The 14,768-nt window shown below is 33.8% G+C and overlaps 2 protein-coding genes across 2 annotated transcripts in view; both read left to right on the top strand.

Annotated features, from left to right (window-relative positions):
* Eif2alpha (eukaryotic translation initiation factor 2 subunit alpha) overlaps positions 1–14,768 on the top strand; it is a 196,214-nt gene that overhangs the window by 130,470 nt on the left and 50,976 nt on the right. The gene's annotated exons all lie outside the window — the stretch shown is intronic.
* Positions 1–14,768, top strand: part of LOC113393642 (E3 ubiquitin-protein ligase RNF123-like) — a 53,836-nt gene that overhangs the window by 14,042 nt on the left and 25,026 nt on the right. The window contains exons 14-27 of the mRNA XM_064219001.1: positions 120–232; positions 1,760–1,879; positions 2,186–2,292; positions 5,064–5,171; positions 6,374–6,462; positions 7,329–7,434; positions 7,868–8,027; positions 8,873–8,981; positions 9,360–9,454; positions 10,115–10,264; positions 10,692–10,789; positions 13,336–13,403; positions 13,915–14,049; positions 14,590–14,752. Coding sequence (XP_064075071.1) covers positions 120–232; positions 1,760–1,879; positions 2,186–2,292; positions 5,064–5,171; positions 6,374–6,462; positions 7,329–7,434; positions 7,868–8,027; positions 8,873–8,981; positions 9,360–9,454; positions 10,115–10,264; positions 10,692–10,789; positions 13,336–13,403; positions 13,915–14,049; positions 14,590–14,752 — 1,621 coding nt within the window. The remainder of the gene's footprint in view (positions 1–119; positions 233–1,759; positions 1,880–2,185; positions 2,293–5,063; positions 5,172–6,373; positions 6,463–7,328; positions 7,435–7,867; positions 8,028–8,872; positions 8,982–9,359; positions 9,455–10,114; positions 10,265–10,691; positions 10,790–13,335; positions 13,404–13,914; positions 14,050–14,589; positions 14,753–14,768) is intronic.

Genomic DNA, 14,768 nt, shown 5'->3' with positions numbered 1-14,768 from the left:
AAATACAATAATTGTTATGTACTTGAATAGTTCAAACCATTCAAGACTGGTTCAAAGTGTAGTAAGTACGAATTATTTTTTTATTATCAATGAATAACGTTTTCTTATTTAAAATGCAGATAAAATATCCAAGCCACCCCCATCGTCTCCAGATGATTCAACCTTAGAGACTCAGTATAAAGACGATTGTGATAAAATTACAAAGGCCATCGCTCCTTTAGAGCGTATACAGGTAAATGTATTCAGAACAATTTGCATAAAGTTCATCGTGGCTTATATTGTTTATTATTAGGTGAAATTATTAAAATTATTCATATTTTCTTAGAACCTCATTGCCGATATCGCAATTTGCGTAATATGTAAGCAGGTGAACTTTTTAAGTGGACGTGGTAAACAAATGACACGAAAGGGATAGTGAATTCTGTAGCGAAAAAAAAACAGTTTATTAGTAAACTAAAATTGTATTATTTAAATATTTTTAATGAATCGATTTTTCAATCCCACGAATTCGAGTATTTCTAAAATCGTATATTAATAGACCATTCGATAGTATCAGTAATAAGGATCAAATTCTGGACTCATTTTAAATGACAAACTAAAGAAAATTTCCCATTTCAAACAAACTCATTCATATTTAGAAATTGTAAGGGAATTCAATTTTTTTGACATTATGCTAAATTTTAAGCACAAATGAAAAGCTAGCATCTGAATATTCCTTTAAACATTTTAGTCTATTCCTTGCAGCTTCCGATTAAGTACATTAAGCGCTTAAGCGCTATTTAGTTTTGACGTAGAAAACATATTTACCGTTTACAGTAAATATTATTGAAGCAATAAAACTACTAATTTACTAAGTATTGCTTACACTAATAAAATCATAACAATAGACTTTGAATGGTCACAACTATCCACAGTTCTATCACAAAGCTACAAGTTTATATTTTTCATTTATCGACATTTGACACGTGTCCATAAATAACAAAAACGTAATTATTTGATCATGTAAAATTGTGTTTTAATTTATTTTAAATAGGTAGGCGAACTAGAATATTTGCCACCTAATGGTAAACTAGAGCCGAGATGGCCTTGTGGTTGGAACGCGTGCATCTTAACCGATGATTTTGGGTTCAAACCCAGGCAGGCACCACTGAATTTTCGTGTGCTTAATTTGTGATTATAATTCATCTCGTGCTAGGCGGTGAAGGAAAACATCGTGAGGAAACCTGCATGTGGCTAATTTCAACGAAATTCTGCCACATGTGTATTCCACCAACCGGCATTGGAGCAGCGTGGTGGAATATGCTCCTAACCTTCTCCTCAAAGGGAGAGGAGGCCTTAGCCCAGCAGTGGTAAATTTACAGGCTGCTAATGTAATGCAAAAAAAATGGTACACTACCACAATCACCACCCAGCCATTGACACTGTAAGAAATATTAACCATACCCCATACCCATAACTGAAACTAAGGTGATATGTCCCTTGTGCCCGTAGCAAAATTCGCTCACTCACCTTTAATATGATCAATTATCGATGTTCTAAATTCAAATATCTTTCTTATTGATTGTCAAAATTTTACCGCGGATTTGGAAAGAAACACCTCAGATCTGAGTAGAACAGGTCAGAAAGGAACAGCAGGATGATTATCTTTTATCAGTGTTTAGGAGGCCTTTTTACCTTAACACTCATACTAGAACTCTTTGATACCTTAAACTCTTGAATATAATAATTAAGTTATTTAGACATTTATTTCATCCATTAGTTGGAGTTTCTGCTTATGTTATTGGATAACACAGATGGTACAACCATGGTACCATCTACAAGGAAAATCTTCTTGGAAAAGTTCAGGAGATACATAATGGATAATTGTATCTTGGATATGGTAACTAATGCAATGCAAATTATAATAATTAAACAAATGGCCCCCGATAATAAAGCATTCCATCAGCGACTTTAGCTATCAGATAACCTTAACTATTGAAATAACCATAAGTTGGTTTTAAAGTATTTTGACTTCAGTATTTATTAAGCTAATATTTTATTATCTGTAGCAAATTTTAACTATTATGGCACATATAATGTTACGTGAAGCCACTTTCAACACTTACGACCATTTTTTTTCTCCTCACTTCATCTTTAGAATATTTTGCTTGAAGTATTCGATACTTAAGCTCATATTTTTTTTCAGAGATTATTTAATGTGTCCAGAAACTCACCAGCTATTTCCTGGTGCTGTCATGCTCGCCTTCTCACTGCTGTGTTGCGACTATGGAATGAAAATCCTCTGAATAATCCGTAAGTTTTATTACTATACATTGCTAGCTGTTACCTGTCCACTTTGCTGGACATTAAATAAAGGAAGGAAGAAGGATCAATGGTATTCGAAAAATTAATATCCTTTAACCATCTACGGATGATTCCGCGTCGTTCGTAGTCTCATATGGATGCGTTCAGTTGTTCTTACGTGATTGTTGCACAAATAAAAAATTCGTGTATACCTATTGGCGTATTTGTGATGATGGTTATTTACGGTTAATATTTCTCACAGCCGAGATGTCCCAGTGATTAGAACGCTTGCATCTTAACCAATGATTGCGGGTTCAAACCCAGGCAAGCACCACTGAATTTTCATGTTTTTAATTTGTGTATTATAATTCATCTCGTGCTCGGCGGTGAAAGAAAACATCGTGAGGAAACCTACACCACCACCAACCCGCATTGGAGCAGCGTGGTGGAATATGCTTCAAACCTTCTCCTCTAAGGGAGAGGAGGCCTTAACCCAGCAGTGGGAAATTTACAGGCTGTTAATGTAAGAATGTAATATTTCTTACAGTATCTATATGGACTATGTTGGTATTATATATTCTAACAGTACCCCACATATTAAAATAACTTCAGGCATTTTAAAGCTGTATATACATACATGAACTCATGAACCATAACTAACAAAATTGTTTTGAAAAAAAAACAAACATCGTTCTTAATAAAAAGACAATCTAAATGAATTAAAAAGAACCTTCCTATTACAATCGACTACTCTCAAAGACCCCACAAACACTATGCGGACCTTCTCCGTATTACGATCACGTTGGAACAACAACGATACTCCATTAAGATCTTACCCTGAGATTCTTGCAGAGCAAAGCTTTAGATTAAAGTCTAGTTAACGACTTGTATTAACGCAAACGTATTTAAGAGAGATTTATTCGGGAAGGTTCGAGAAAGTTCCGTACGAAGTTAGTTACTGATTAATTAAAAATAAATGATTATTCCGTTTTTCTATGGAATCATATCTACTACATTGTATCCGAAATTTAAAGTTTATAATATAATAATAATACAAAAAGTAGTGCTAGTTCATATAATTTTAGCTTTTGGGCAATACCAGAAAAAAATAAACAAAACGTACCTTTTTAAGAAGAATTCGTCAAGGAATTTAAGTTTCGAATTCAATTTCCTTTCAAAAAAGAAGATTTACAGTTATTTATTTAGTATTATTAGTCAAAGTAAAGTGAACTCCACGGAATAGACTAGGCTATATTTATGGCTTAGATCTGATGACCAAACCCTAAAACGAGAGCGAAGTCGCGGGCGACAACTAGTATATTGTTAAAAAATAATTAGTTTAAGGTGGACGTGGACCCCATGGTAAGTGGTAACCACCATCCATAGACATTGGCGCTGTAAGGAAAAATTACCCATTCCTTCCATCAACAATGCGCCGACAATCTTTAGAACTAAGATGATGTCCCTTATGGCCGTTGTTACACTGGCTCACTCACCCTTCAAACCAAAACATAACTATACTAAGTATTGCTATTTGGCGATAGAGTATCAGATATGCTGGTGGTATCTACCCAGATGGATAAACCCCTACCACTAAGTATATTGTATAATAGATCTACATAAAACTTAGCACAAGAAACATAGCAGACTATAGCTTCCGACAAAATGTAAAAGGGATGATTACGATTATGATTACTTATAATTAATTTAGTAATATATCAGTAATTTTATTAGTTTTATTTTGTATTAAGGTCAATAACCTCACAATTAATAGTTGCTAATCATATGATTACCGATAGTTGAAAACATTACCAAAGACAAATTAGATATATAATTCTATGTTAATAAACGTATCTGTAACTCAATCAAAGTTAACTATTGATAAATTGCAGTTGTCTCAAATGTACAGTAATTTTGTTAGCCTTTCAGACACTAGCCGTGAGTGGGGGAAACAACAGTATTCTCTTACCCAAATTAATTAGATCACGTCCAAACAGATTTAAAACCCACTAAAAGACCTAGGACAAAGTTTATTAATTAAAAAAGAGAAAGATAAGTTTAGATAGATGTGTCTTATTAAATAATAGTTCTATTGCGATTGTATGTTATATACACAAGTATATTTATTTATTTATTTATTTATATAAATGGAATGTCAAGAACGAAATACATGTCAGCCACTTTGAAGCTTATTGATCCTGTGGTTACTTAAATCGGTGTAGGAACTGTAGTTGAACCCGCACGAAGTTTATAAAACATAAAATTCCACCCCCAAATTTACAACCTTAGAGATGGAGTTTCGTAAAATCTGTTCTTAGAGGATGTCTACACCCTATAAGGAACCTACCTGCCATATTTCAGGTTTTTTGGTGTTATAGTTTCTGAGATTTCGTGATTGGTATTTAGCTTTTATATACATAAATGGGAAGTATCGAAGGCACAAGATTCGTAACATCTAACGTCCCATGGTAGCCGCATTTATTGTTTAATTAATAATAAGTGGTTTACATTCCTCAAATGCCAATGTTTTTTAGTAACCATCTACCAAGAATATGAATGAGAATACGCTCCAAACCTCCTCAAAGGGAGAGGAGGCCTTTAGTCCAGCAGTCGGAAATTTCCAGGCTGTTGATGTATGTAATGTAATGTTATTGTAATCTACCAAGGATTAAATAATTGCTTCAACGTATTCCCAAACAAAAAAAAAATGGTGTATGGTATTTTATACTAGACCCTTAATAGTTAATTGTGTTCTGATTATCGAATTTGACATTTTTAAGGCACTTACCACCTCACATACCAGCGAGAACATTTATAGACGGTGAACTCGATTTTTACAACGTCGATCGTCTGGGAGGAGTCCTACCGTTCTTGGTTAGGACTTTACGGTCTGTACGGCGAGATTTTATTGACTTTGTTATTCTCATTCACTAAATCCTCGCTTCCGCCGTAAAACGTAAAACTTTATTACCTATTATTTCCTTGTTCATCAATGATTTTTATGCTAGTAATAATATCCATATAGCAACATTTAACGATGATTAGTTCTCTTAAAAAACTATTAATTTTTACTTTTGTAATATTAGTAAATAAGTTGGCTCATTGGCAGAAAAAGTTTTAAAGGAAGCATAGAATTTTCCTGATTTTCCTGGAGTTATTTCATAGTTTAGTTTAGAAGGCTTAAGTCACAGAATTAGAAGAAGCTAGATACCGAAAACCTGTCAGATCAAGCGTGCCCGAACTTTGACATGCTACAAATTTAATCTGTGTTCTTGTAATTGTGTCGTTATAAACTGATAAACTCTTCTAAGGTAGTAAATCAATGGAGGGTTTACCTACCATTGATAAGTAATTTTGTTGCTCAAACAGTTGTAATTCATTTTGAAATCATTTATCATTATGTTCTTGGATGGGGTGACGTCATCGTAGGTATAAAAAAAGATGACACGCTCGGTTTTCATACTATGGAATGAACTTGCGGTAGCTTTTTTTCGCTGAGAAAACGCATTACGCGTTTCCCCTACGTGAAGGTGTAAGTGGGACTTGCCCATGACGCCTAGAGCGCCCTAGTACTGAGGGATACCCACTAAACAACCGGTGGTACCCTCTCCGTCTCTTCGGCGGACGCAGAAGTACTAAGGGAAGTGGAAGTATTAAGGAAAAAGTTTAACATACACAGTATTACAATTTTGGTCATCGGTTGATGAAAATAAGTATCTAAAAAAAATATGTAAATACATTTTACAGCCGAAATGGACTATTAGGTCGCACAGGCAGATTTTGATTTTTCCTTTTGTTTATAATTCAACTCTTAGCGGTGTAGGAAAAAATCATGTGTGAACCACATAAAAACCAGTCTCACGTTGGACAACTTTAACGTAATAAGCTCCAAAATCATTAAAAAAATGGTCAATTTGTCCAACAGTGAGTCATATTAGGACCTTTACTTTAAAATTATATTTTAATAAATTTTAATAAAATATAATTTTTAAATAATTCAAACAATCATATTCTAAGAAAAGATAAATTAGACGCGTAATACTAGACGTTGTTTTGAGCAATTAAAATTAATTGAAATGTTTTTCCGCAGGCAGGATTTAATTCAAGTTCTCGGTGAGGAGAATCCATTTATACAAAGTTTTGAACCGAATTACAATAGAGCTGGAGGAATCGATACTGGTATTTATATATTCACATTGTCACCACCCACGTCCTTAATCCATTTATAACGTGAATCAAGTAGTGGAATGCCTGAATTGTCTTTTTTTATGTCATCAGTAGGTGGCGGACAAATAATCCACTTGATGATAAGCGGTCATCACTTCTGATTTTTTAATATTTTCTGAACTAACCAACGCGCCAACAAACGCCACCAACCTCGGAACTGAGATGTTATATCCCTTGTCCCTGTTACACTGGCTTACTCACCCTTTAAATGTGAACACAACAGAACTAAGCCTTACTGCTTGGCGCTATAATATAGGATGAGTGGGTGATATCCAAACGGGCTAGTACAAATCCAGAGAAACAGTTTTAGGTGCACATTTTCCTAATGTCCAAACATTTTTAAATAATATAAGCCCATAAATGATTATACTTGATTGATTTATAAATACTAATCATTCAATAATTTGCCGTTATGAAGCTGTTTATCCAATTTATATTTATATACGTCTGTCGATGTTATATATACATATATCATCAAATATTTTAAACGGTGAGTTTAATTAAGATAAGAAAAGACAAAAATGTAAAATTGCCTTGACACTTTTCTAATCTATTTTAAAGAATAATAACATTGCTAGTAGATAGCATAATATTTGTGTCACAAGATCAAGAGGACTATATCTGCAAATTACACATGTATGTATGTGGTCCGTAAATCATTGTACTATTAACACTAGTCACAATTATATTAGGTGTATATGCTGCCGAATGTCATATTCAACCCCAATACATTGTAAAATATACACGTCTAATGGTTTAAGAGTCTTGTAATCACATTCATCTATTTTTTATAATCTTCTGTGGAAAATGTTGGTTAGGTGTGAATGATATGGCAGCGGGTTCTCCAGGTTTGGCAACGTTACCCCAAGTTATATCATCAATGGCGCGATTTATGCACCCTCCGATGCCTCCAATGGCAAACAGGTAATTTTTAATCTAGTAGCAGCATTAAATAGTTGTAAAAGAAGGCTTACCTTGAAAATTCTAAACTACAACCTAAAAATAACGAAAAATAAAGACTCCGTCATGGATAAACTGGCCAAATACCATTCAAACACCTCTTAAAATTCACAATCTAACTGGCACAAAACAAAAAAGCAATTAAAATTGTAATCCGAGATTTTAATGGTGACGCTGCCTGGAAATAAAACTCCTAAACTCGATCTAAATAAATAAAGATGGTGTATCTGTCTGACACAGTAGAGTAATATTAAATTGAGTCATTAGAGCTTTTAAATGTCATTGATATTGAAACCTTAAGATATTTAAAAATCTTTAACGATCGTTAAAGATTTTGTAATGACCCCAATAATAATTATAAACAAATAAAAAATTATAACTATTTCAATGTCCATAGCTTATACTCCAGACCCGCCGGTGAAACAGCATTGGCCCTTAAAGGGACAAGGTCGACGATGCCCGGAGCTGGGTGTATTGATGTTAGGACGGCTTACTTGAGACTCATTGATGGACTGTTAGCATTGTACCATGGAATAGCTATCAAACATGCGGAAAAGGTATAACATTTATTATTATTATTATATTCTTATTTTAATATTTTCTCTCTTATGAGGTAACTAAATCCTACACACATGGGCCGTAGCTGAGCACTAGTAGGAGCTAGGTAATGGTATAGGCAACTGAGATGGATGAAGTCGTAAAGAACTTGCGGGTGAGGCGACAAGTGTTGAGGATTACTGCCTTTTAGAGTAAATGATTAGTGTGATGAAGTATACATCACTTCGTAATATAGAGAAAAAAATAATCTTGCGATATATTTAATGTAAGTTGTAGTAGGTTCCCAAACGTATAGAGTTATTTTTTGAGCATTCCAAGACTCATAAATTTAGTCTTTACTGGGATCCAGATCAGGCGTGTCGCGCCGACATCCTACTTGTATATGGTTTTGTTGTTTTAGTTTGAAAGTGTGAAGTCGCGAGTGCTGTAAACTTACTTAAACTGTTTAACTATAAACTTGTAAATTAATCAAATTTTATTTTAGGTATCCAATCATTGTTTGTATTTTTTTTTATGGCATTGGTTGGCGGACCAGCATATGGGCCACCTGATGGTAAGTGGTCACCACCGCCCATAGACAAAGGCGCTGTAAGAAATATTAACCATTCCTTACATCACCTATGCGCCGCTAACCTTGGGAACTAAGATGTTATGTCCCTTGTGCCTGTGATTACACTGGCTCACTCACCCCTCTAACCGGAACACAACAATACAGTGTACTGTTATTTGGCGGTAGAATTTCCGATGAGTGGGTGGTACCTACCCAGACGGGCTTGCACAAAGCCCTACCACCAAGTAACCATCACATTCGTCGTTATTATTTAAAGTTGTTAATAATTTATAGCTTTGTGAGCTTCGTGATAACCAACTCGACATGGCCGATTGTCTTCACGATATTGAACAACGAATTGTTGCAGTTTCGAACGAACTTCAAGTCGTTGAAGGTGATTTGTGTTTATATTGTTATGAAATTTAAACGACTTGAATCATTTGTAAAGGTTATGCTTGAATTATAAAAATAGTTGAGCATTGTTACAATATTAACTGGGAAAATTTCAATGACTGTTTTTAAAAGAACAAAAGTTCTATAAATTGCAACTTGTGTTTTAATAATGCCTCTCTTTTCCAATTATTATTGTATTTATTATATCATTTTATATGTTAATAGAATCAACACCCAAAAAACATTACTTTTTACAAGCTCCAACCGACACTGTACAATTTTATTTCTAAGTTCCAATTGACACATCAAAGTTATTAACCGTATGATAATGTTTTCCGAAAATTCCTCAACACATCTAGAGTAGTTTTCACTTCAAAAACGTTTCTAGGTACTAAAACTGAAATGAATGAATCAGAAAAAATAAGAAGACTGCTTACAGAGAAGATGTTGAGTGAACTGGAAAGATCTAAAGCGGTTTACGAGGTTAATTTAATATGTTTTATTGCTTAACTTGGTGGTCATGTAGATCTTAGTGCCTAGGTAGGTATCACAAATGATGAGATGGCGATGTCAGAAACATGGTGGAATTGGCAATGAAATATTCTTTTAATATCTTTTGGCACAAATCAGAGGTGCATTAGTCGCTGACCAATTATAAAAAACAACGAATAATTACAATTGATATTTTCTTAATGTCAAACAATTGCATGGTACAAAAAGGTGGACTTACACCATCCAGACTTTCGCCTCAAGGCTGTTTCACATAACGAAAATATATTTTTTATAGCACATTAAAAACCGTTAAGTTTCTATTGCCGGAGAAGTTTATTTTTGAACCGGTGGTAGATTTATGCCTATCAATGAACAAGTAAAACATTTTGCCAATCAAACTTTATTCCAACCAAATATTCACAATAGCGTAAGATTCTTAAAAGTAAGATAGATCAGACCAAAAAATATAATAGTTTACAAATAATAAACAAAGAATCAAGATACCAGAGAACCACTAATGACTCTGATAGCTGATATCGGCTAGGCGCGTTGTTCAATTTACGCTTTCAATATTATGTACAAATTAAATCAATCTTGTTAATTGAGCAGTACATTTAATTATAATTACTCTAAAATCATATTACCCAAAAGGAGAAGTTAGAAGCTAGCGCTCTTCAAATGGCTTGGGTAATTGGAGCGATATGGACTAAGCAGAGACAGCAGGAGCTCGCAAAGCACTTCACTGGTACTCTTCACTCGTTACGCTACGCTTCAGACCCTGATTATGCCGCTCATGTTCAGGTATAATGCTCAAACGATTTTTTTTAGGCAGGGGAGTCTTTGCCAATAAGATTCAAGGGATAGCTTGAAGGTCATAAATCGGAGAATCTACGGAATCGTTTCGACATGACCCTTACGCGGGCCCCTCTGCCGTACTTCGCACTGCATATAACATTTTATATGATTACATGCATGCAATATCATTGATGAGAGAGAATAACTTTAGAGATTTTGCCGGATCTTCTCCCTAAAATCTACAAGCTGGTACCACTGCTCTGAATTTCTATCATTACTCTAATCTAATTATATATATAATCACCAATCTAAATTTAATTTGTGTTTACGCGTCAAAAAATATTTTTAACATTCCATTTATACAAACATTTATTAACATTTCAAGATAGTGTAAAATAATATTTATGTATTAGGTATATATATATCTTCGCAGGCTACAAGTAAAGAAATACTACCCGGGAAGAGCTCAATATTAGGTGGGGCGAGCTACGCTTCGCTACAGTTGGAATATACGTCTAGTTCAGATCAAAGGTATTCTGTATGATGATAACTCGACATCAGTAACATAATTAAATTTATGTTACCGATATTGAGGCTTATTACGGATCAACGTACTTTGTATTTAGGCAAGCGTTAGTTTGAAATGAAAATATTACGATATGATTTATTTGGTGGTAGGGCTATGTGCCGTTTGGGTAGATACTTCCCACTCATCAGATATTATTACGCCAAACAGCAATACTTAGTATTATTGTGTTCTGGTTTGGAGGGTGAGTGAGTTAGTGTAACTACACGCACAAGAGACATAACATCTTAGTTCCCAAGGTTGGTGGCATTGGTGTTATATACGGAATGATTAATATTTCTGACATTGCCTCTGCCTATGAGTGGCAGTGGTCACTTATCATTGTACATTTGCCCGTCCGCCTATAATAAAAAAAAAAAAAAAAAAAAAAAAAACAAGAAAATCAAGAAAACTCGAACAATATTCGTATTCACCAATTCATAGTGGAACAATGTTAAGGAATCAGCCTCCAATATTAATAATCTATCAATATTAATTATTAAAGGAAACGGTTTCCTTGTAATGCTTAACTCCTAAACCAATATACATATAGTCTATTCCAATCAAGGACGGAATAAAGATAAACAAACCCTAGATTTACGTGTTTCATCCGATTTGCTAAGAGCTCAACTATATTGCACACACTAACATATCTTGATTAATATATCTTTATTTATAATACCACACTTCTCCAATTAACGACTTATATCCACTTTGATTTTAATTCCAAACTTTCGATAACAGCTTGGTCGACGTTCAAATGTTACCTCTTCACGCTTAAATGATTTAGATGAAATTTGATATTGAGATAATTTGAGTCCCACGGAAAGACTCCAGAAAGGGAAGGAGGCTTTATTTTTCAATTCAGCCCCGAGGGGGTAAAATTGGAGGTGACATTTAGGTAAAGTTTTATAAATTTAACGCGAGTAAAGTCGCAGGTTCAGCTAGAACTCAACACCGTTTCCAAAGCCGATATTTTTAATCATCCATTCATTTTAAAGATTCAACCAAAAAATATAAAGGTCATAAGCTCACACTCCTGTTATAGCAAGAAAATTTTAAACCAGATTATGTCTGTAAATAAATTCCGATCCTCATTTCATAAAGTGAGCATTTTTTTTTTAAGAAACCAAGAAGAACTCTGAATAAATATCAGGAAATAAGATTTGAATGATAAATATACTAAAGCTTACAATCCACAGAACATCCAGGTGCAATCGCTTACCGTTAACGTCTTTAACGATTTATTTATCGCATTAAAGATAACAAAAAGTTAAATCGTAAATACGTAGTCAAAATCATTTTAATTTCTTTTTCTTTTTATCGTACTCATGGCGAACGTGCAAATGATATACCAGATGATTATTGATCACCGCCATCTACAGGCATTGGAGCTCTAAAATAACCATTCCTGACATCGCCAATGCGCCACCAAGCTTGGGAGCTAAGATTTTACGTCCCTTGTGCCTGTAGTTACACTGATTCACTCACAGTTCAAAGTGTTAAAAATACTGACTATAGCTGTTTGGCGGTAGAATATCTAATCATCCCAGAATATTTGGCCGGTTATAATGTGATTTTGCTAAAAAAACATGTAAGGCTTAAGGTTATGAATTAAGAAATCTATCTATACATTTTAATATGTGCAGGCAATAAAGGCAACAAAAAATATTACCATTTATTTTCCAGATATAAATAAAATAATTTAACATTAGTATATACATATATATATGTATATTTAGATGTAAGCGATATGGAAAGAATCCTTACTTCATCCCGAGTGAAAATATTCATAAATTAACTTTAAGAATAGAATACAAGAAATATTGATTAGTACAATATAATTCAAGCCTTGCAAAATTTTTTTCATCGGTACCGTGACACTTAACGTAGGAAAGTCAGTGCCTTACTAAACACTGTCTCATTATATTAGGCTTCCTGTAACAAATTTTCATGTTTTCATTATTGTATGATTTTATATTTATTATATAAAAGAATTGAAAAATAAAATAAATTATCTATACTTATAATAAAATTGGTGTGTCTGTTTGTAATAATAAAATAACCGTTTTTTGTAAAACCGTTATTAATAAAAAAAAGGGATGTGTCGTGGGACCTGGTTAGAACGAAGTTGCTTACGATATTTATTATGTATTAAAAAACATATTATATACAATGAAATAAATTAACGCCGTTTAATAATTAAACGATAAGAACATTTTTTTTTATTAAAAATCGCGTGTGAATTAAAACAATAACGAAAAAGGTCGCCTGTAGAGGGTTTAAGGTTTTTTTCTAACGTGACGATTTCTGCCAGTTCACTCTACTGTATGCCGCGTAAAAGATCTACACGAAGGATAGGACAGATATATTGTATTGTTTCTTAGTTACTAACTTGTATGTAAGCTTTGATTGTGTGCGTATGTGTGAGATTGTTCTGGAACGTATTTGAAATACTATATATATTAGTGTACAAATTGAATTATTATAATAAAGTTGTATATATTCTCAGTCCTCAAACTCCTACTTCGAGGGCAGCCTCACCTCGCACGTGCTCGAATACACAAATTGAAATGAACCGTAAGTATGTATTGAAGTGATAACTTCTTATCCCATAAGTGTAAACCGTTTCGTTACGTAACGCGTTACGGCGCCTGTCTGTCTGGCTTCGTTTTCTCTTACGCATACCGCAGCGGTAGACAGGTTCCTCCTCTCTCACTATAACCCTAAGCGCTAGACGTATTTCGGACAATTTAAGTTATCACTTCCGTCGGGCGTTCCGAAACGCAAACTTATTTATTAATATGTACATTGAAACTTCTATTATTATTTCTCGGATTTATTAATGATTAGTATCATTAAACTTGATTTAATAAATATCCGAGTTAAATATAGAATTACGGAATCATGATTTCATTCGCAACTAATGAAAACAAAAGCCGAAATAAATGTCCATCTATAAGTACTAGATAAGCTATAAATACTTGATACTACATGGTTACTTTTAATGCTAAAAACTGACACTGATAGAACTATTAATACCTAACATCGCAAATGTGTATTGTTTTACTAAATTATAGTTGATTTTCAGCAACCAGTAACAGTCCAGAATTCTCAGAATCGCTATTCGCCTTCGTGCCGGAGTACCATGTGGACGCAATGTTGGAAATTTGTAACACGTTAAGACTGTACATGCACCCGACAGTTCCAGTCCAGCAAGTGTCAGGTAATGAAACCAAAATTAATGTTAATAGATAAATGACAACTTGACTTTGACGACTCCGTGGTCGAGTATAGTCCGTTCACAGTTATTTTACCTCTGGCTAACAAACGTTATGGAAATGAGGGATCTATAACAACGGAGAGAAATTCCAGAACAGGAAAATATTTTTAAAATTTAATCGCCTCAAATAATTGGCAGTTTGATTGACACAGGACTTTCGGCTAGATAAACTAGATCAATATTTAAATCTCTTTTAATATAATCAGTATTTAACAACAGACACCAGTCTCGTGAACAAGAGCTCCACCAAATAAAAATAAAAAACATGGTAAATATCCCGTTTTAAATACTGATAGTAATAAAAATAACCATGTTAATTTAAAATGTTTTAATATGATTTTTAAATAAAAATATTTCCCTAAGTTTGTGAAGGACAGAATTGTACTATATTAGATATAACAAAAAATATACCTACTAATGATTTAATAGCTAAGAATAATATAATCAAATCTTCTCAGCTTCATTTAATCTTTCCTAATCCAGAATGGGAGGAACTGGTCGTGTCGTGTGCAGCATTCCTGTGCTCAGAGTTTGCTGATCCTCGAATAGTACTGGCCAGTACTCGTGAATCCCTCGTTCAGACACTAGCCTCATTTGCTACACAACCTGCTACTATGCGAGCTATCGAAAGAGTACCTTTAAAACAGTGAGTACCTCATAAT

This window comes from Vanessa tameamea, chromosome 25, assembly GCF_037043105.1.
Source record: "Vanessa tameamea isolate UH-Manoa-2023 chromosome 25, ilVanTame1 primary haplotype, whole genome shotgun sequence".
Taxonomy (NCBI): domain Eukaryota; kingdom Metazoa; phylum Arthropoda; class Insecta; order Lepidoptera; family Nymphalidae; genus Vanessa; species Vanessa tameamea.
The sequence above is the reverse complement of the archived record's forward strand: the minus strand, read 5'-3'. Positions and strand labels throughout refer to the sequence as shown.